The sequence below is a fragment of the Rhinichthys klamathensis genome, unplaced genomic scaffold, assembly GCF_029890125.1.
Source record: "Rhinichthys klamathensis goyatoka isolate OS25496 unplaced genomic scaffold, OSU_Roscu_1.1 h1tg000727l_1, whole genome shotgun sequence".
Classification (NCBI taxonomy): domain Eukaryota; kingdom Metazoa; phylum Chordata; class Actinopteri; order Cypriniformes; family Leuciscidae; genus Rhinichthys; species Rhinichthys klamathensis.
The window spans coordinates 889,711-910,208 of NW_026607141.1; the positions used below are offsets into that span (position 1 = coordinate 889,711).

A 20,498-nucleotide genomic window follows, 5' to 3' on the forward strand; every position below is an offset into this window, starting at 1 on the left:
TCCAAACCAGTTATAGAACCAACAAATCTAAATGAACATAACAAACCTATAGGCAGAGTTTAAAGACTGCTCATGTCCGGCTTAGAAAGAACCAATGAGCCGGTTCAACTAATGTTAAAGCTTTACGAGGACTTATATGTGTTGTGACGTTAATGGCAGTAAGTGAATAAAACATGTTTCTGTTATTCATGAATGATTTAAACCGCAAACAAAAGGTCTTAAGATGTAGAATTAAGTAGGCCTTTTACACAATACTGTCAACGTATTAGTAACATTTGCTTTCCAGTTGTTTATATTTTTTTAATTAGACTTAACTGATTGTTATGGATGTAAGTACCAACAATGATGAGCTATATGTATTTTAGTTGGCTCATACTAGACCTAGACCGATTGTTGAGCCAAAACCTAGCTAGAAATTAACAAATTAAACTTACAGGCAGAGTTTAAAGTCAGCGTTTTGGTTATGTCAAACTGAAAAAGAACTAAATGAGCAAACTGTTGAAGTTTTCAGAAAATTACAGAGGAGTCTGACATGAAGGGTTGGTCAAAATCCCTTGTCTCTTCAATATATATCTAGATTCATATATCCTTTTGAGTGCTTATATATTACTCTCATAATAATCAATAATCAAATATAATGCATTATCACATAATCATTTCTATATTTTTTGTGAAATTATAATGCATGTTGATGTAAGTAACCAAGCTTCTTTTAGGTGCATTCCAATTTCGTCCTTGTGCCCTCGCATGTAGGACACGTAGGCCACAAGGCCGTTTGTCTCTTTCTCTGAGATCAGTAGAAAGCGTCATGGAGGAATCCCAAAGGTGGGGTGGACACATATGGTTTTTCGTTGGACAGTCGGATGGTCAAGCTGTACCTAATTTTATCTGTTGTCATAAATTCTCTCCAGCATATTTCTCTTGGGAGTAAGTTGCATATTATCTGCCTTTCTTCCCGAGGAGTGAATGTTTTATTATGTTTTGGTTGACTGGACTGATAATAATGAGCTCAGGCTCTCTTCAGCCTTGATGTGAGCTGTTATTTAGTGGTGCTCTGTGTGTGTGTGTGTGTGTGCGTTTGACATTCTATGTAGGTTCTGGACGTTTGGATAAACATCACACACTCATCACGGCGCTCTTCTCTAACCTACGAGGTCACCGCAGACCTAAATCAAGGATCGGAAGACAACTATCTTGACTAATTGCGATAGGCACCCATATCTGCCCATATGTGTGAAATTGTTTAGGCTTTTATGTTCTCTTAGCCAATCAGGAGTGACAATGATGTAATGCATGCCCTTGCAAAATGGTATAATTGGTGTGTGATTTTGTGTAAGGTAGTTGGCTTGCGACCTCCTCGTGAGACTTTGACGCTCGCTCTATACCAATGAAACTGCAAACTATTCTTCAGTAAATTTTTATCTATTTGATTGAACCTCACGACTCCTGGTCTTCTTTCATCATATCTGGTTCTGGGTCTTATCACTGTTACCCACTAACAGTTAAGTGAGAGGCAGATACATGTGCAAGCCTATTGTTAGCCTAAATTACATTTTATTAAACCATGCAAATACCTAATGTTTAGAATTGATGCGCATCTTGTAATTTGCATCCAGATGTTTTTTTATGCAATATCAAACATTTTGCATAAAAATAGGTGGATGGAAACATCTTATGACTACAGAGGAAGAGAGGGAACATGCAGAACTGTAGAAGAGTGCTACTGAGTTTGAAAGTTCAAGTTAAAAGATAATGAGTGAAGAAGAGTAATAATAAACATTAGAGAACAAGTATTTCTGTTTTTATTTTACAAAACAGAAGAACAACTTCAGGGGTAAGTAAATGCTTAAAAAACATAAAAACAAGAGAAAGGTAAACAAACTACAAACTCAATGAAAAAAGAGAAAAGTTTATATACAAAAGAAAATGCTAGCAACCCTCATAAAGTAAATATTCCATTTTTTTTTAAGCAGCCAGTGGATATAGATGAAGATGAAGGACCCTTGTTGGGCTCAAAGAGCATCAACATGACCCACTCATTAATCCCCCCACCCTATAACCCACTTGAGAACCCAGGTCACAACTCTCCATGAGGAGGGTGAATAAGGTATGCGGTCAGCTCTTGGCTTGACTCAGGGAAGAGGATGCCTCCTGCCTTGCATAGTCCCGTGGGCAGCGCCATGTAATTAACCAGGCAATTGTCATGATTGGGCATGGGGACACAAGCTCAGGTTTGATCACCCTGTAGCTGGCCACCTTTGATGAGGGTGTTTAGTGTTGAAAGGCCGAAACACCCCCTGATTCAAAGGTACATTACTGATGATGTGTCCCGAAATTTACATCTTTCCCATGACTGAGGTACAGCTCCCACGCCACTCTCAACATCAAGGGAAACCTCATGTGCATACCATCCATTGGCACAATGGACAGTTTACCATCACGTCCCGTGTTTATGATTCTGACGGACTATTCCTCATTCTTCCGGCAACTTTGCTTTCAAGTAAACCGTTTGAACTTCCCGCGAACGTGCGTGCTCCGGAAGAACCGAAAGAACGCTTCAAACTCACGGACACAGCGAGGGTCATAACACGCCCACGCATTCTTGCTCAGCTACAAAGAACCATGCATGTATTATTTCTATCGAGATTTAAATGCGTTAAGATTGTTTGCCCCTGGTTTAAGGTGATTTGATTCTTTGCTGGCTCTCAAAGGTTAACTGTTTGTGATATTTGCCATTTCCTGAGATCTGCTCTCTCTCTCTCTCTCTCTCTCTCTCTCTCTCTCTCTCTCTCTCTCTCTCTCTCTCTCTCTCTCTCTCTCTCTCTCTCTCTCTCTCTCTCTTGCTGTCATTATTCTGTTATATGTATTCTTTGTTTAAATGTAGTCGTTGGTTTTCATTTATTAAACCCATTATACGCTTGATTGTCTCTGTCTGCTGCTCCCCTGATAAAGTCCCTTAAATGTTCGATCTGAAGCTACAAGCTTTATATTTGTTGAGTAGCCTAAGCTACTTTAGTTAGTAATCTTGTTGAACAGAAAAGTTATTTTTCATGGCTAGAAGAATAGTCTTTCTTGAGAGTCTATAAGAAGGATAATCCTTCCTGAGAGTTGATAAGAAGATCGTACGGATGGTTCGGTGGACGAACACATTATGCGGTGTGAAATTAATTCCGTTAAGGGTTGTTCTGAAAATTGGTCTATTTCTAGCCTATCAGTATATTAATAGTTAATTATAATTATTTGTAATTAATTATCCATATATACGATTGATCTATTCTAGCCTATCTGCATATTAATAATTGATTATAATTCGTTGTACTTAATTATCCATATATATGTAACAGGTACAGAAAGTGTACTGTTAAAACGTATGTATTGTTTATTATAATTTACACAAAATGGTTTATTTTCATATATCTGATATACTTGCCTGAAGAATGAGCGTTTTCCCCTTTAATTGCTGTGATGTCATCATGAGCCTACACAATTTCCTGTTTTGTCTCCTCTTCCTCTTGGCATTGTTAATGCACTGAAGGGGTGAGTTATTTTTGGCTCCTGTCAATCTTAATTAATCTTTATTTTAATTGTTGCTTTTGTGTCTAAATCTTCACTGCAATTTATGTGTATTATGTTATTTTACTTATCTGTGTGGTTATTTTTTTTATAAATTTTCCCTATTTAAGTTATATTTTTGACTTTGGTCTATATGTGGAGATGAAAGCACATGGTGATTAAATGTACATCACATTTGTTTTATAGAACAATTTAAGGGCGATTTACTCAGAGGCTGCTCTTGTTTTTGTATATCAGTAAATCCAGTGAAACCGCCGCCTGTTGTCCCATTCTATACAAATATAAAGGTGAATTGAATTGAATTTTTGATTCTGCTCTGCTCAACTCCATTATGCAGCAATCTGTTTGTTATATTAGGATGACACATTTTTTTTTTTTTTAAGTTTTCTGCTCCAGCTGTTTATCAGTGCTTCTCAGTTTCAAAATGTTTGAGTTGGCCGATCAAATCAAAGACGACATGTTCACAGACGATGAACATTCCCAGACAGCAACATAGTGTCGGCCCAGATCCGGCCCACTTCTTGTACACGTGGATTCCACACGGCCCAGATGTGGGCCGAATCTGGGTCGACACTGTTGCTGTCTGGGTTTCCAACGTAATGCTTCCTCTGCGTCTTCACCAAACGTGACCTAATAATAGGTTGAGCACTAAAAGCTCTCTTTTACATATAAATCAGGACAAAGAAACATCATCAAAAGTTGTCACTAGGATCAGAGTTAGACTTAAAGGCAGTTTCAAGTGTGAGATTCAGATATCACTTCTCTTCTTTTCTTGAGAAGCTTTGGCTATCTTGTACATCAATCAAAAGAAAAGTCTATCTCATTTGTTTTCATATTACTTATTTTTTCATGTCTCTTGGCTGCTTCACCAACTAACCCTTAAATAAACTTGTTACTCATTTTATCAACAACTTTTATTGTCCAGTTTTAATGTGTGTTGATTCTACAAATCCTCTGAAGGAATATGGTCATGCATTCCCCCATGAAATCTTTTGCGAGTCAAGGAATATGTTTGACATCTCCATGTCTCTTTTGAGTCCTCCATGTTCATCAGGAGCAGTATCCATGTTTTATAAACGGTACATGTTAGTATGGTGTATTTTAGAATAATTTGTTACATTTTTTTCTTTTCTTTGTAAAACACATATATTGAGTCTTTGGTATTGACTCTACCCATTTGGGAAGAGTTTCACTCATTTATCTTCTCAGTCACACACACAAAAAGTAGTTCATGTTCCAGCATTTACATTTGTTATTTAGCAGACTTTTGTACTAAATACAATTTATATTGCAAACATACACAATTTTAAGCATGTTTTAAATGCCATTCCAAAAATTTGTCATTAAAAATACTTGTTTACTGCCGGATGGATCATGTGAACTCCCATCCATCCTCTTTAAAGGTGCCCTAGAATGTTTTTTTTTATTATTTTATAATGTTTCCTGGGTTACCCTTATAATGTTAGTATGTTTTTTAGATAAAAAATAATCATAATTTAGAAATAAATGGCATTTTTCCTAGCCTGCTTTTAGCCTCTGATTTGAACACTCTGTTTGAAGGGGCGTGTCTGCTGTGGGATTCAGTGTAACCGCGGCCACTGCTGTGATTGGCTGACATGCTTGCATATTAAATAGCTACGCATTACATGTGAAACTCTCTCCCTAATACTTTTACTACTGCTATTATACGTTTTTACTATAACAGCTATCGAGATTAACGAATCGTGAGATGTTTTTAAAGTATTTAGATCTATTCCCATCACATAAAATGTTGCCGTGATGAGCATTGAGCAGATGACAGTGTGTTGATCGCGAGAATGAAGATCTTATCATTGCAAAGCAGTTTCTGCACTCTCTCTGCTTTCACCAATGCAAACACGATGATGTAAATACAGTAAGAGCTTCGTTGTGCAGTAACGTGCGTCATTGATTTCATAACGAGTTTGGCAAGTGTCCAGATAAACTCGCGCTGTGTGGAAAGATTGTTCTTTGATCGCTTTCTGTATATAATTTGTTCACAATTTAAATACGATTATTTTCATCCTACTAAAAGAAACGATGTGAAGCTGATATTTTAGTCACTGGCTTGACTTACTGATGCATAAACAGTATTGAACGATTTTGAGAGAAAGATTACCTGTCTGAACTTGAACAATTACACATCAGAAAGTGTTGCTTGGTAGCTCGATCCGAGGCCAGCTCTGTATTGGCCCAAGTTGAGGAAACAGTCGGTGAAATGTTTGGAAATTTCCAGAGAAAATAAAATTAACCCATTGTTTCTTCAGAGGCTCAGATGAAGGAACTAAAAAATACTTTTGTGTTCATGTGTACATCCACACTGAGCAACTGCCATGCTTCGGCTGCGCAGTTCCGCCTGGCATTGAGGGCTGGCATTATGCAAATATTTGGAGGCGTACATATTAATGATCCCGACTATTGCGTCACAGTCGGTATTGTGTGGAGAACCGACCGTTTTTCAGGGGTGTTTTTCATAAACGTGAATTAAATGAGAACGCGAAAACAGTCCAGTTTGAGATTCACTCTATGTCATGTCCATGCACTGAACTCTTGTTATTTGACTACCAAGGTAAATTCAATTTTGAATTATAGGTCACCTTTAAAGTAATATAATCATTTGGTTTTAACCAGGTTTCTGTCAAACACAGCACATCTAGATTATAATCTGAAATTATATCATTAACTATGAGTGATTTTGGAGTAAGGGATCGAATATTCAGCAACCCAAGCTTTATCATTTGCTCATCTGTATTATATCTGTTTTTTATTTGTTGAACATCAATTACATTTTTAACCTGACGTTTTTTGGATTTCCAAATTCGGGGAACAGACACAGTCTCTATATGATGATATCTAGGTGAAAGAGGCTCTTATGTGATGGGATTTATCTGACCTTGGTGACGTGAGGCCGCTAGCAGACGGTCGGTTTAGCCAGTCTGTCTGCTTCCTGACCTGAGCCCCAGATTGTCATGTTTTAACTCTAAGACTATGAGCCAAATTACTAGAGAGAAGAGCAGCACCATCCCAGGAGGGATGAATACCATCTCTTTTCAACAGGTCAGGCTTGCCCCAAAAACTTTTCCAATTGTCTATGAATTCTACATTATTTTGCGGACACCACTCAGACAGCCAGCGATTCAGTGAGGCCAATCTACTAACTATCTCATCACTCCTGCGAACAGGAAGGGGGCCAGAGCAAATTACAGTGCCTGACATCATACTTGCGAGTTCACACACCTCTTTAACCCTCTAGGCGCCACGGTCGAGTTTACTCGACGAGATGCGGCTCTGAATAAAACGGCCGATTTTGTCAAATTGGGTGTCAAATTTCGTTCGTCCTCCCTTCCACTGGATGGCAGACATGTCATACTTCATCCCCAAATCAAAAAAACGTCATGTTTCTATACAAAATGTTCGAATTAGAGCGCATTGAATCAGTGCGATCAAAAGCGGAGCTAGTGTGCGAGTGAGGCATGTTATCAGATCCTCTCCGCAATCGCGGCGACAGTATTGTGGTGGAGACTTTGTCTAATGCCACTGGGTATGTTAGACGAGGTCGAAGTATTCATAGGAGAGTTAGGAGACAACGTGGAGGCAGGGTCAGGAGTCGCAATGACAATGACAGCAGTCCGAGCTGTGCACACTCGGCGCGCTCGCGCGAGGCAGATCTGGCCGCGCTGCTCGTATCATCTCACTCATGATCAGTGATGGGAATAACGGCGTTATAAATAAACGGCGTTACTAACGGCGTTATCTTTTTCAGTAACGAGTAATCAAACGAATTACTGTTTCCCCCGTTACAACGCAGTTACCGTTACTGACAAAAAAAATGTGGCGTTACTATAATTGAACTCACTGAAGCGGCTTTCATCCGAGTAGGCTCTCTCTCCGCCATAGGACCTGCAAAGTTTTTTTCTCTGGTGTGTGTGTGTGTGTGTGTTTATGAGGCGCCGGAGTGGACAAAAGCGAAGCGATTGGCGCGAGCGCGCTCAATGCGCGAGAGAGACCGAATGTGTCCGAGAGCGCGCTCAACAGTTGCGCAAGAGAGACCGAGGGTGTCCGACTCCGAGCATTATATAGTTTGTTTATAAATAAATGACACATATCTGCAACGTTAATTAATTTACAGGGTTATACAAGTAAAATCTAAAAAATTACCGTCAGGTAACGTTCTGTTTAGGTTATAAAATAAACCCGAAAATAACCTGCAGGGAACATTCACAGAAAACATATTTGTTTGACCGGTTGGAAACACGTGCGGCAAACATGTCTAGAATTTGGCTTAAATAATCTCTGATGATGACGTTCGCTATTATAAAAATAAACCCCCAAAATATTATATTTTAGTATTATATATATTTTTTTTTTTGGTAAATTGTTCAGTATTATATTAAGAGAGCACTTGTTAAACTGTTTACTTTTGTTAGGAAGAAAATACTCAGGCTACAGTATGTCTACTAGTTGTGAAGTTGTGTAACAGTTTAATCATTTTAATATGCACAAAGAGTATGCATATTTTTTATTATTATTTATTCATTTTTGGTACATTTCTTAAGAAGCATAATTTATTTTTAAACTTATTTGTTGGCCAGTTGGGGTCTGTGCGATATTAAGTAAACCATCTATAATGTTTTATTGTTCTACTATAGTAATGCTAATATTTAGAATAATATATTGAATTTAATAGGCGTCTCTCACATTGTCCCACAGCAACATTAAAATAGTATAAATTATTATTATAAAACATTGAACACTAATCTACACTATTAAGTCTCCATTTCATTAATTTAACATATTTAATACTGGGGGCATCCAAATTATTTGACATAGGCCTATTTGATTTTTTTTTTTTTTTTTAAGTAACGCAATAGTTACTTTCTTTGGTAATTAGTTACTTTTATAATGATGTAACTCAGTTACTAACTCAGTTACTATTTGTGAGAAGTAACTAGTAACTATAACTAATTACTTTTTTTAAGTAACATGCTCAACACTGCTCATGATCTGTGCCTTGCCGTGGCGAGTGAGCGTTTGAACTAAACAGGTCGTGTCTACTTGTGTTTGTATGTCATATGAATAAAATATATTTGCCCCATACATGGAATCAGAGTGCCTACTGTATTTAGTAAATGGAAAATCTCTACAGCAAAAGGCCAATCACTACATGCATTCGGTTTGTTTCTACCATTTATTAGTAATGATTTACACAGTTTGTTTACTACTTACTATATACCTGAGCATTCAGTATTGTGCAATATAGCATACAGAAGGTGATGGACATTTTGGGGGAAAAGAAGTGCTGCATTTTATCATTTAAACATGTGACTTTTCATGAAAATTCTATAATACAAGATATGACCACCATATGACGTCATAATATGCAAATTCGATGGGAAAATGTAATCCCTACATAAACTTTGGGTCTTCCTTAATATTTCTCTAATTTACAGAAAGTCTCTATCTTTTATCACTTTTAAGATATAGCCTTTAGAAATTATGATGTCAAAATCGAACGTTTTAGGAAAAAACCTCTGGCGCCTAAAGGGTTAATATTAATTTTGGTGATCTCCGACTGGCGGAGTCGAACATCATTAGTGCCGACATGAATAATGATCTTAGAGAATTTACGATTAGCATTAGCCAGCACTTTTAAATTTGCTTTGATGTCAGGCGCTCTGGCTCCCGGCAAACATGTGACTATGGTGGCTGGTGTCTCTATTTTCACGTTCCGTGTGATCGAATCACCAATTACCAGGGCACAATCAACAGAATTCTCAGTGGGTGTTTCACTGAGTGGGGCAAATCGATTTGTTATGGGAATCGGAACGGAAGAGTGGTTCTTTGATCCGCGACTAGAGCGGTGATCTCTCACAATCACCCATCTGCCCTGCTGCACGGGCTCTACTTCAGCCGGAACCGAATCATGTAAAGAGTTCACTATGCTAGGCGCATCCAAAACACTATCTAAAGATCTAGCATTCTTACCATCCTCAATTAAAGTTTGGATGCGTGTCTCTAGTTCTGAAATCTTCTCCGTCAGCCTGACTGTCTCCTTGCATTTATCACATATAAATCCTATATTGCCATCGGAGAAGGCTATACTAAACATATGACACGTGACACAGGTGACAATAACAGGACAAGAAGACATTACTCACCGTGTTTGTTGAATGATTCTTACTTACCTGGACTTATGAACTCAAAGGCGCGAGAGAAAATAAATAAATAAATCGCACGGGTGGCGCGTTAACAGGCTAACGTTAGCGAGTTAGCGTGCTGTGTTAACAATAACGGAAGCTAGAGATGGGTTAATCTCAGATGTTGGGTAAGCTGTATTTAGTAGTATAAATAACTAGAAATGATAGTAAAAGATAAATGATGGCTCAAAACAGAAAGAAATACGAGGCTCAGGCGGAGCTTACAACCTCGAAGCAAACAAACACACAGCAGGCAGCGAGGCAGACAGGAGCAATCGATCAGCGATCCAGACAGCAAAAGTCATTTTCCTCGTTTTCCTCATTTTCCTCGTTCCTCTAAAGTCATTAGAGGAACGAGCAGAGATAAAAAAAAAAAAATTTGAAGAACGCCGAACTTTGAGTAGGATAAATATAGGGTCCACCATTGACCGTTGGAGAAGGCTTCAGGAAGATCTGGGACTAAAAACCGACGCTGACACGGCTGACTTTTTGTTGAGCAGGTAAACATTTATTTATACTTTTATGGACGTGTTTCAAAAATAGCTTTTTATCAGTTTGACAACTTGCTCATGCTGCCGGTCGGCATTGGAATGTTAGCTGTTTAGCATCGCCTATCACGGGTCAAATTAATTATATTTCTTGAAGTCCTTGAATATATTTCAGTTGGCCTAAATTAGCGGGTTTCTGTTCGAGCCGATCGAAATTTGAACAAGATGCGCTGTGTGCTGCAATAACAATTACTGTAAACCTTAGCAATACTAGTAGTATTATACTAATGGTGGTGGGGAGTTTAGAACATTTCATGTGTTGCTAATCTTGCGTTGACGTGAACTCAAACGTGACATTGAATTGTTGATGAAGCAAAAGTTCAAGTGTCTAAAGGCAATTTTACATATGATGTGTCTTTAGCGAGGTCATTAGATTGAACATTACATGAACTGACATTACATCTCAGTTCCGATGTTTACTACCGGTGATCACAGCTTGACTGAGTGACGTAGTTCAGTTCGTTTCCCGGTGGGAGGGATCAGGTAGCACAGAGGGGAGGGGTGTGTGTGTGGAGGGGCAGGATGAGTTTTTAAAAAATTCAGGCTTTCTCGACCGATTTTCAAAATCGTATATCATAGCTTTAACGTCCACCCCATGGCAAAACTCAAAAAACTCCCTCACATATTCCTCCATTGGGCGTCTATCCTGCCGGAGGCGGAAGTGACAATCTGTAGGGATGGCTGACGCGAAACTGACGTTCCCGAAGCTTTTCGAGATCCCAAAGTCCCGATGTTTCGAAACACTGATCCAAAGCGTGATTCAAAACACCCATGTCACGTGACTACGGCTAAATAAAGCTTCGGAGTGTTTCACAAGTAAATGGAGCTTCGGAGTGTTTCACAAGTGTTTCGCCAGGTGGCATGGTCCGCCGAATCAGCATTTGATTGACAGGGTCGGGAACAGACCACACAATCGCACATCTGTATAAAAGTGAAGTCAACGCATCTTGACTTCGTGGGTTTTTGTGAGAGGATTTTTTCAAAGGCTGGAGAAATTATCTGTAAAAAAAGAAGTAGGCTAAGTCCTTCGACAGCAGATAAATTAATATTTTAGAATAAAAATCTATAAAAAAGTGAGACATTGTGGCTTGATTTCTTTTATTAATATTCATTTTTCATGACCAAAATAACATTATGCACAGTGAGGAGCCTACAGGTTACAAACTTCACATATTAGAAAAAAGATCAACACCTGCAAGTGACCACCAGGTGTCACCGTTGAGACGGGTGTCGGATTGTTTCGAAGCCTCGACACAATATGGCACATTTGCTTCAACTGTTTCATTGTTTCACGAAGCCTCGATCTGCCCACCACTAACAATCTGCTGGATCCATGTTGGGTTCAGTCCTTCTGTCACGGGTGGTCGAAGCAGACGAGGAAGTATAGGATCCATTTGCAGCTTTTCTTTTATTACACAAACTTGTCTTGTTTCATGTTTAGCTGCTCCCTGTTATGTTTATTGGTTTTCCCAGGTGTTTCCTATTAGCCACGCCCTCTTGTTATCTTGTCTACCTCTGTATTTAAGCATGTGTGTCTAGTTCAGTGTTTGTTCAATCCTGTTTGCTCGTCGGTTGTTCTGTTCCTGGGCCTTGTTTCCTGAGTCTGAGGTTACGTTTGTGTAGTTTGAGTTTGTGCAATAAAAGAAATGCTGCAAATGGATCCTACTTTCTCGTCTGCTCCTTGACAGAGTTGTCACATGTGTCAGTGCTTGTAAATCAAACACGATACGCAAGGTTCAGTGGGTTCCCTGGTATTCCTGACTCAACTTTAAAGAATGTTTTATGTCAAAAAGGGTGAAAAAAACCCTTTATTTTTAAGCTAAATCCCTAAAATGATCACATAGTGGAAACCCCTAAAATGTACATAAAGCGCCTGACAGAACCCTTTAAGGTTCTAGAAATATTTATTTGTGAATATTTTTCGTAAATATTTTTTTTATTAATGTATTTTAAAGAAAATAATCAGCCTTCAACACATTGCAAATGAACTGGTGTGCACATAAATTGACATTTTGTGGTTCAATATCTTAGATCAGTATTTCAGTGAGCTTTATCTTGTTTTTACACTCACTACTCTTGCTGTGCAATGTGCATGCAAATGTGTCTTCGTCTGTCACAGGACTATTTGGATATGCAAAATATGGCAGTCAAATTATTTTAGCTGAGCTCTTCTGTCTTCCTCTTCTGCTTAGCTGGAATTCAAAAAAGGGACATTTTTCAGCTCAATCCACACATTTTCTGCTCAGCTTTAAATCAGACAAAGGCATTCTGCTGAAATGCGACAGTAAGCTTTCAATCAGTGAAACTTTAATCCTAACTCTCAAATGATGCTGGAGTATATAGTTTCCTCTGTTACAACAACAAAAGATAAACTACAACCAGACTAACCGGGGAACAATCTCAGAATGGTGGCTAACGTTCCAACAAAGTTCTCTAAACTCTCTTGAGTTATGAACAAACGCTCTCTCAGTAACTTTAATAGAATGTTTGTTCAGTTATGTGGTCTTTAACAATGATCTTATAATGTTAGCATGAAAACATTATTTATACATTAATCACGTAAAAAAAAAAAACGAAACAGTTTAGTTGGACGTTTAAATGTAACTACTTGTTTTCAGAATGTTCAAAGGACATTCAAAAGTAACATCCCATAAGGTTTGCAATTTGATAAAATGGAATGTTTCCTTAACGTTCCAAAACCAAGAAAAAATAACGTTTTTAAAACATTTGGAAAACTGGATGTTTAGAATGTTCAGAAAACATTCATAACTTAATATGAGCATTAGCAAAACACTCTTAGAACATAATTCTGTTAGCTGGGAAGGACTGTGATGAAACGTCAGCTTTAAACACTTCAAGAGAACATGTGTGACCACCACATGTCAGAATTCAAAGTAAGAAACAGTGCAGAGGGGGTGAATCGAAACAAGTAGTGGACTGGGAAGTCCCTGAATGGGCGGCCATTTAACTTCCTTTACATCACTTCACCTATCGGTAAGAGAAGAGGACTTTATTCACATTTACATACAGTGAATTGCTCATCCGTGAATCTCACAGCACATTACAACACCTTTTGGAAATGGGGAAACTGACACATTCTGAACGGCTACAGTGTTGTGAGACAAAACAACACCTGGTGGTTATTACTCACACAATGAGTTATTTTGTCGGTCACATTGGTGTGCATTCATCATTGTTATAGATCTGCCCAGTGAGAGTTAATGCATGAATCTTTCGGGTTTATCCAAAGTGCCTTACAAATGAGAAACATGACAAGCAATTTATCATATAAGAATATAACAAGTAGGCTTTAGCAGAACTGAAACTGGAAGGAAGAACAGCCTTTGTGTTCGTGGAAGAGCTACTTTCAGCTGTTTCTCAAACGTTGTGATGGAAATCGATGGAGGCTGGAAACTCCTTCCAACACTGAGGAACAGAGAGGATAAAGGGTCTGGAAAGCAACTTTGCACCTTGTTTCGATGAATCCAACAGGAGCTGATCGTAGAGGAGGGCACATAAATGTCATGTCTCATTTAGAAGGTTGCGTCCTCCAGGGGTCGCATTTGTCAGCCACAGAGAAAGCCTCATTTCAAAGTCATCAAGAAATTACAATTTAAGCTTCACAAGAAATATTAACAGGTCAATTTTATAATGGTTACCTTTCTTAAGTGAGACATCATTGACGAAGTATGCGGCCAACAAAAAGACGAGCGCTGATCCAGTGCAGCTGTTCTGAAGGTCCCAAAGTTCACATTAAAGATAATCAGAGCATAAGATACTGTAATTATCCCCATATAAAATATATAGGATGATCTTTTAAAGTCTGTTTTAAGATGAGGGTGGAGATACAATGTAAACTAGATCTTCCTAAATTTTAAAACATGTTTAAACACCAGTGAAAGCACAACTGCAGGGGTCAACAAAGGCAAAATAAACAAATACCAAACTAACACAGAACTAAATTACCAAATGAAAGAATAATAAAATAAAATATATAAAAACGTATGCAAAAATAAACAAACAAAACACAAAAAAATTATAATAATTAAATATAGACGTATACGTAATAAATGACACAAAGTATATAAAACAACCCCACAAGAAACAAGCAACAACAAACGCTGCACTATACAAAAGGTTTTAACAACAATATCAAGCTGAGCGCCACCTTTAGAAACCGTCCCTTTAACACTGATTTATTCTTTATGGAAATACTGGACTGGTATAAAAGGTGGAGTTAAACAATGAGACACATTGACAAAAATTACCTCACTAATCTGACTTCAGACTTTAACTTTAGCTGCTCCTAAATGAAATGTAATGAAACGGAGTAAAAACATTAATGATGTCAAAGTGATCAGATTGGGGGAATTGCCAGAATTCATGGCATTGACCTGCAATATAACAATAAAAAACAGTTGGATATTCATGTCACAACAGTTGAGTACACTGTGTGATCTGCTGCAATGATGTCCTGCAAGGAAACAGAGCCAGAATCAAAAATCAGACCAGGAAGATTAAAAAAGACGAGCCATACTGAAGTATACAAGTGACGGCAACATACAGCTCTAATTCCCACAAATGAGTGATAAAAACCTTTGGCATTATACCAGTAAGATGCTCAGAACACTACAGGAATTTAAAGAAGCCGAAGGAGTTTACATAATTAAAACCCGGCACAGTTCATTCAGAAATAAAATATACAGTATCTTACCGTACTCTGAAGTTTACAGAATGTTGGAACAGTGTAATGCACCTCTTCCTCATGACTTGTAACTGTTTTAATGAAAAAACAGACATTTAATAAACTAAAATACATTTAATTAACTTGAAATGGTCATTTACTATATATATATATCTATATATATATATATATATATATATATATATATATTTGGACGTCATTACTTACCTTTTTTTCCTGGTTGTTTACATCTTCTGTGGCACCTCCAACCTCCAACGACGGCTATTGCTGCCAGCAGCGCAAGAGTAACAGCTATTACCATCATGAAGCTTGAATGCTGGACCGGTGCTGTAATGAAAAGAGAAAACAGTCATTATTGTAATCTGAATATAGTACAGCTAAAGGGTTAGGGTTAGGGTTAAACCATAGTTATGGAAATGTGATTTAACATGTTAGGTTTCAACTAAGCAGGCGTTTAAGTAAAGTACTTGAATATTTTGACATCTATATGATAAAGAGTCCAACTATCTATCTGGTCTTTACTTCAAAGTTCATAACTTATATTTACAACTATTAAAAATTATTTGATAAACACCGTTGGTTTCACTGTTAAAGTATTTCCTTGAAACACGATGTTTGGGTGGGACAAATCGAAGACGTGTCATTTTTAAAAAAACCCGCCAATAGACTTCATTTTCTTGCAAATGTCACACCATGTTCATCTACCTGCTAGTCGGAAGAAGTTATTTATGATATAGGTGGAGGAACATTCAACAGAGCTCTTTATTAGACAAACATTTGTATATATGATAACATCTGCTAACAATGAACTGTCAATATTTAAGAGAAAATATTATCTATATTTTATATCTATATTTTTTTAGCATAGATGACCTCAAAGCTCATGGATATTAAATAAAAGCTATAAACGTAAACACACAATTTTGATTAATTTACGAAGTTAGAAGATAATTTTGATACCTGCACATGTGTGACAGAGATCAGTGATGTTGAGGTGTGTGGTTTGGTTGGCGAATGAATAAGACACTACACAGCTGTATGAATCATCCAGACACTGAATCTCCAGAGGTAGAGAGAGACTGATGCTGAGATCACACACACTGATGCTGGACAATACACTGATTCCTTTGTACCAGGAGAGAGTCACATCACTCACATTCAACACTGAACACACCAGTGAACATTTGGACTCTGATGATCTTGATGATGATGATGATGATGACGAAGAACAGTTCGAAGAGTTTCTGGTGATGACAGGAAAGGGCAGACGAGCTGGAGAACATAAAATATAAAAATCAATGACACCTTGACCTGGATAAGTAAACATAATTAGTATTTGAAACAGCATTGTACTGAAATTTGTAATCAGCATGCTCAACACACCGGTCCGCCTTTGTTGCTCTATTTCTCAATTTCACATTTTCAGAAATTACAGATTATATGAAAATAATAAAATCTCCCATTAACTTTTACTGGTGCTGTCAAATTGTAACGAACAGCATTAGATTGTGATATTTGCATATGGATTGCATACTGTATTATGATTGGTTTTCATTTTTATCTTAGTTTATTCATTTAAATGCATTTTACTATTAATCTCTATTCTTTCTAAATGTGGATTTGCAGCTTTTCTAACCATCATTGCAAAAATATCAACACTATTGTTTTGCTTCCTTGCACTGGCATTTCCTTCAGGAAGTGCAAAAGAATAGCACATTAACAATTTATATAAACTGAGTGCAGAAAATAGGTTTCAATCTCACTTTTGCTAGTTAAGCACTTATGAATAACCAGATTAATCAGGAGAAGTTTTATGTTTGAGTACTATCACCGTCTGAATCATCATGAGAATGATTTACTCACCATAGACAGTAACATTGAATCTCTTGTATGAAGTTCCTTTGCTTCTGATGACGGTCAGTTTATAAAGTCCAGTGTGTTCAGATCTGATGTTTCTGATGGTCAGAGATCCAGTTTGATTGTCCATCTGCAGTCTGTCTCTGAATCTCTCACTATTAAAATATTTGATCATCTGGTTATATATTTCAGCAATACGAGTCTCTTGAGGTCCAAACATCCACATCTGATCATCTTTCTGTACTTGAACATCAGTGTTTAGAGTGACAGATTCTCCCTCCATCACTGACACTGACTTGACTACATCTGTACCAGCGCCAAACACACCTGAAAAAAAGCTCCCTTTAAGTAGGCTAAGAAACATTCAAGATAAAATATTTGGAAGATTAACTAGCACAAAAAGATTGCACTGAATTTAACACCATGGAAAGGGATTTCAAACTAATAAACTTTTAGGAACTGACCCTTGACAAATAAACAAATAAAATAGAAACATGACAGGTTATTATTATTATTTATTATTATTATTTCAAAGGGTATTTATGACGTACCATTCAATAGCAATAAACACAGACCAAAGAAATATCCACTGTGATTCATTTTTCTGAATTTCTCAATGAACGATATACAGCCAAACAGGAGTGTATGCGATAAAAAAAAAATAAAAAAATTCAATGATCCGGTTTTCCGGTAGGAAAAATAGTTTCCATTCTCAGGTGTGTTTCACATGTTCCATCACATTTTTAGTAACAAAAGAATATATCCATAATAAGGATTAAAAAAACATTCACAAAGCAAAAAAATAATCAAATGAAGATTCCATTGGGTTCACAGTTGAGTCCGTTCTGAAAAAGGATCTAGGCGTAGCCTACACTATACTTTACACACATGCACCTCCCTCTCTCCCTCCCTCTCATACCTCCCCCTCCCGCTCTCTGTCTCTCTCGACCTTTTTTGATATAAATATCAGATATAATCCCCTTCCTCTCTAGAACAAACAGAACTTCAGATTAACTTTATTGTGAATACCTCTTCTAATTCCTGTTCTTTCACATTTATATGAAGTTGCCTAATATTGGATTGGATTATATGTTGTGTAAACTCAATATTCTTATCATGGTTCTAAAGAACCATGTAATATGCAAATAGCATGGATGGGTGTGAGGTACAGCAGACACTGCTGGATGAAACTTGATGTCGCTTGCAAATAGTGACCAGGAGTATATTCGGGATCGTTGGATAAAGATTTCCTTGTCTCTGCACTCATTTTCAGCAAGACAGCCATAAGCCGCGTTTCCACCGAAATTACCCGGACAAATTTGTCCCAGGAACTTTTTCCCCCAGACCTGTTGCTGTATGTGTTTCCATCGCGGTCAAAAGTACCATGGAGATTAGGCAAATTATTGCACCTTCATGTCTACTACTCTATTCCAGTGACGTAGAACTGTGAGCAACTTCAGTTCCTGCATGGATTTCGTCCTCCGCATATAAACTTAATAAAGCATAAACCTCGTTGCTGGCCAATCTGTCGTATTTTTAAAACTCCATTGTTAATTTGAATTGCAAACAACACTTACTGCACGCACCACAACAGACTTTTAAAAATGGTGGTTGAATCAAAATGCTGCATGAACTCTTCCCATCAGCATGTTCAGCGCCCGAGTCCCACCCCCAAGTTCCTGGTATTGAAAAAGTACTACCTCACAAGCAGGGCCTTTCTGAGGGGGATTTTTTTACCCGGAACTTCATTTAGACCCTGTTCCCTGCGGTGGAAACACACCAAGCACAACCCTAAAGTCCCTAGTTCCTGGGGGAAATTCCTGAGGTGGAATCAGCATTTGTAGGGTGTTTGCTATAGTGATGTTCCTTGCCATGATTCACTGAGCGATTCAATCAGATTGAAACGGTCATATACAGACCAATTCACACTGAATTGACAAACGCCGACAGTCAACAGTTTACAGTATGTCACTTGTCAGAAATTCCAACACCCTACAAACGCTGATTCAACATATTCAATTAGCAATAACAAGTGTCATGTTACATTAGGTAACATCAGGATGCTTCCAGGTATAAATGCAGAAATTTACATTATGTTCACAGAGTAAATAATATATACTGCATAAATAGAGTAGAATGGTAGCATGCTACAATTACAAACAGTGACAAAGTATGACCCTTAAACCACCCAGAAACCGAAACAGCCTTGTTCTTATTAGTTTACATCTCGAGTCTTTTTTTCTTATGAAACCTTGGGTTCTGGAATAGGCCACCATTTCCTTCACAGCTCAGACACAACATCTGTAAACTTTCTCACGACTGCACAAAAACAAGCGCCAAACCCAACAAAGGGTTTGTTGCTGCAGGTCAGCGTCTGTGGAGTGTGAATTGACCTTAAGACATCTGTTTTAAACATGAAAAAAGTCTTGTACTTTCAATGCTGTATACTTTAACTTAAATAATTTACAAATGTATCTGTGGAAATAAAATTAGTGGCCAAGCAACAAAAGGTTTTCTGTTCGTAATCTGCAATGCGAGACTCTCAAACTTAAACTAGCGCCACCATCAGGTCAAAAAGTTTCACAAACTGTTCAAAGTTTTCTGCTATTTAAATTGAAATGATTTGAAACAATGTTTTTTTCCCCAAGCTTCAAAATGTATGACAAGCTACATTCAACATTTAAACCTTCACCAGTTTTGGGTCACATGACCATTCTGATAAAATGGGTGTATTCAAAACCAACAAAGGCTAGAATGATGATTGCGTCATGTTTCCATATTTGCCTATCGAAACACACCATGAGCAGCTGCATGCTTCTTTATGCTTCGAGAACAGAAGCAGGTTTTCATCTTTGTATCTCAGTTAACACCTTGTTCACAAAAATAAATAACCAGACAATGCAATCATTCAACTGGGACATGTATTCCTTTTGTTCTGAAATAAAAGCTTGACACGGTGCATTCACTTTAATACAGATGACGTTCTGAGGCGTATTTATTTTGGCAGTATTTGCGTCATCAACACAAGCATAAGAAATGTTCCATAGTAAATGTCACAAAACAATCTATTTTCAAACTAATCTTTTACCTTTACCTGTATTGAAGTATTCATGCATTCTAGTTCCCACAACGTTCTGACAGCATTAGTTTCCAGTGAAGCGCAGAGGCCTAGTAAGGGAGTTTCACAAGAGCAGCTCTTCACCCACTCAGACACTCTTATACACACTAACACTCGAGTGCACTCTTGTGAGCTCAATAATAGGTACACCAAAAAAACACCAGCTGCATTCAACCAACAACAACAAAAAAACATTTGATACCTTACACTGACCTAAATAGATCTGACTTCTGACCACAGGTTTCATTCTGACTCACCGAGCTGCTAAAGGCATAAAGAAGCTCATGTTCATTCTACATTTAAAAAAAGAAACCTTTTGCACAATTGCTTCAATGCAAAAGTATCAAAAAAATATTTTTTTGTGATAAATATGTCAAGTTAATAATATTTTAATAAATACTGTAATTAGTGCTGCAGTAAGTATGTTCGGCATATGAGATACTTTGTAATGACTTACCTTAAAATGAAAGAATATCCCGACT

The 20,498-nt window shown here is 37.5% G+C and overlaps 3 protein-coding genes across 5 annotated transcripts in view; 2 read left to right on the plus strand and 1 right to left on the minus strand.

Annotated features, from left to right (window-relative positions):
- LOC130077302 (SLAM family member 5-like) overlaps window positions 1-20,498 on the minus strand; it is a 217,424-nt gene that overhangs the window by 188,827 nt on the left and 8,099 nt on the right. Inside the window, exons 1-6 of one of the 3 annotated variants that reach the window (XM_056242510.1) lie at window positions 17,450-17,746; window positions 16,905-17,225; window positions 16,002-16,313; window positions 15,249-15,368; window positions 15,051-15,112; window positions 14,662-14,810 (exon numbers count right to left, since the gene is read on the minus strand). In XM_056242510.1, the coding sequence (XP_056098485.1) occupies window positions 14,763-14,810; window positions 15,051-15,112; window positions 15,249-15,368; window positions 16,002-16,313; window positions 16,905-17,225; window positions 17,450-17,498 (912 nt within the window). In that variant the 5' untranslated portion in view covers window positions 17,499-17,746 and the 3' untranslated portion in view covers window positions 14,662-14,762. Of the gene's footprint in view, window positions 1-14,661; window positions 14,811-15,050; window positions 15,113-15,248; window positions 15,369-16,001; window positions 16,314-16,904; window positions 17,226-17,449; window positions 17,747-20,498 lie in introns of those variants that run through there. The other 2 variants (XM_056242508.1, XM_056242511.1) reach the window with 2 other exon arrangements.
- The window catches only part of LOC130077299 (gastrula zinc finger protein XlCGF7.1-like), a 162,236-nt gene that overhangs the window by 101,975 nt on the left and 39,763 nt on the right, over window positions 1-20,498 (plus strand). The gene's annotated exons all lie outside the window — the stretch shown is intronic.
- Window positions 1-20,498, plus strand: part of LOC130077312 (gastrula zinc finger protein XlCGF7.1-like) — a 193,038-nt gene that overhangs the window by 46,775 nt on the left and 125,765 nt on the right. The window lies entirely within an intron of this gene.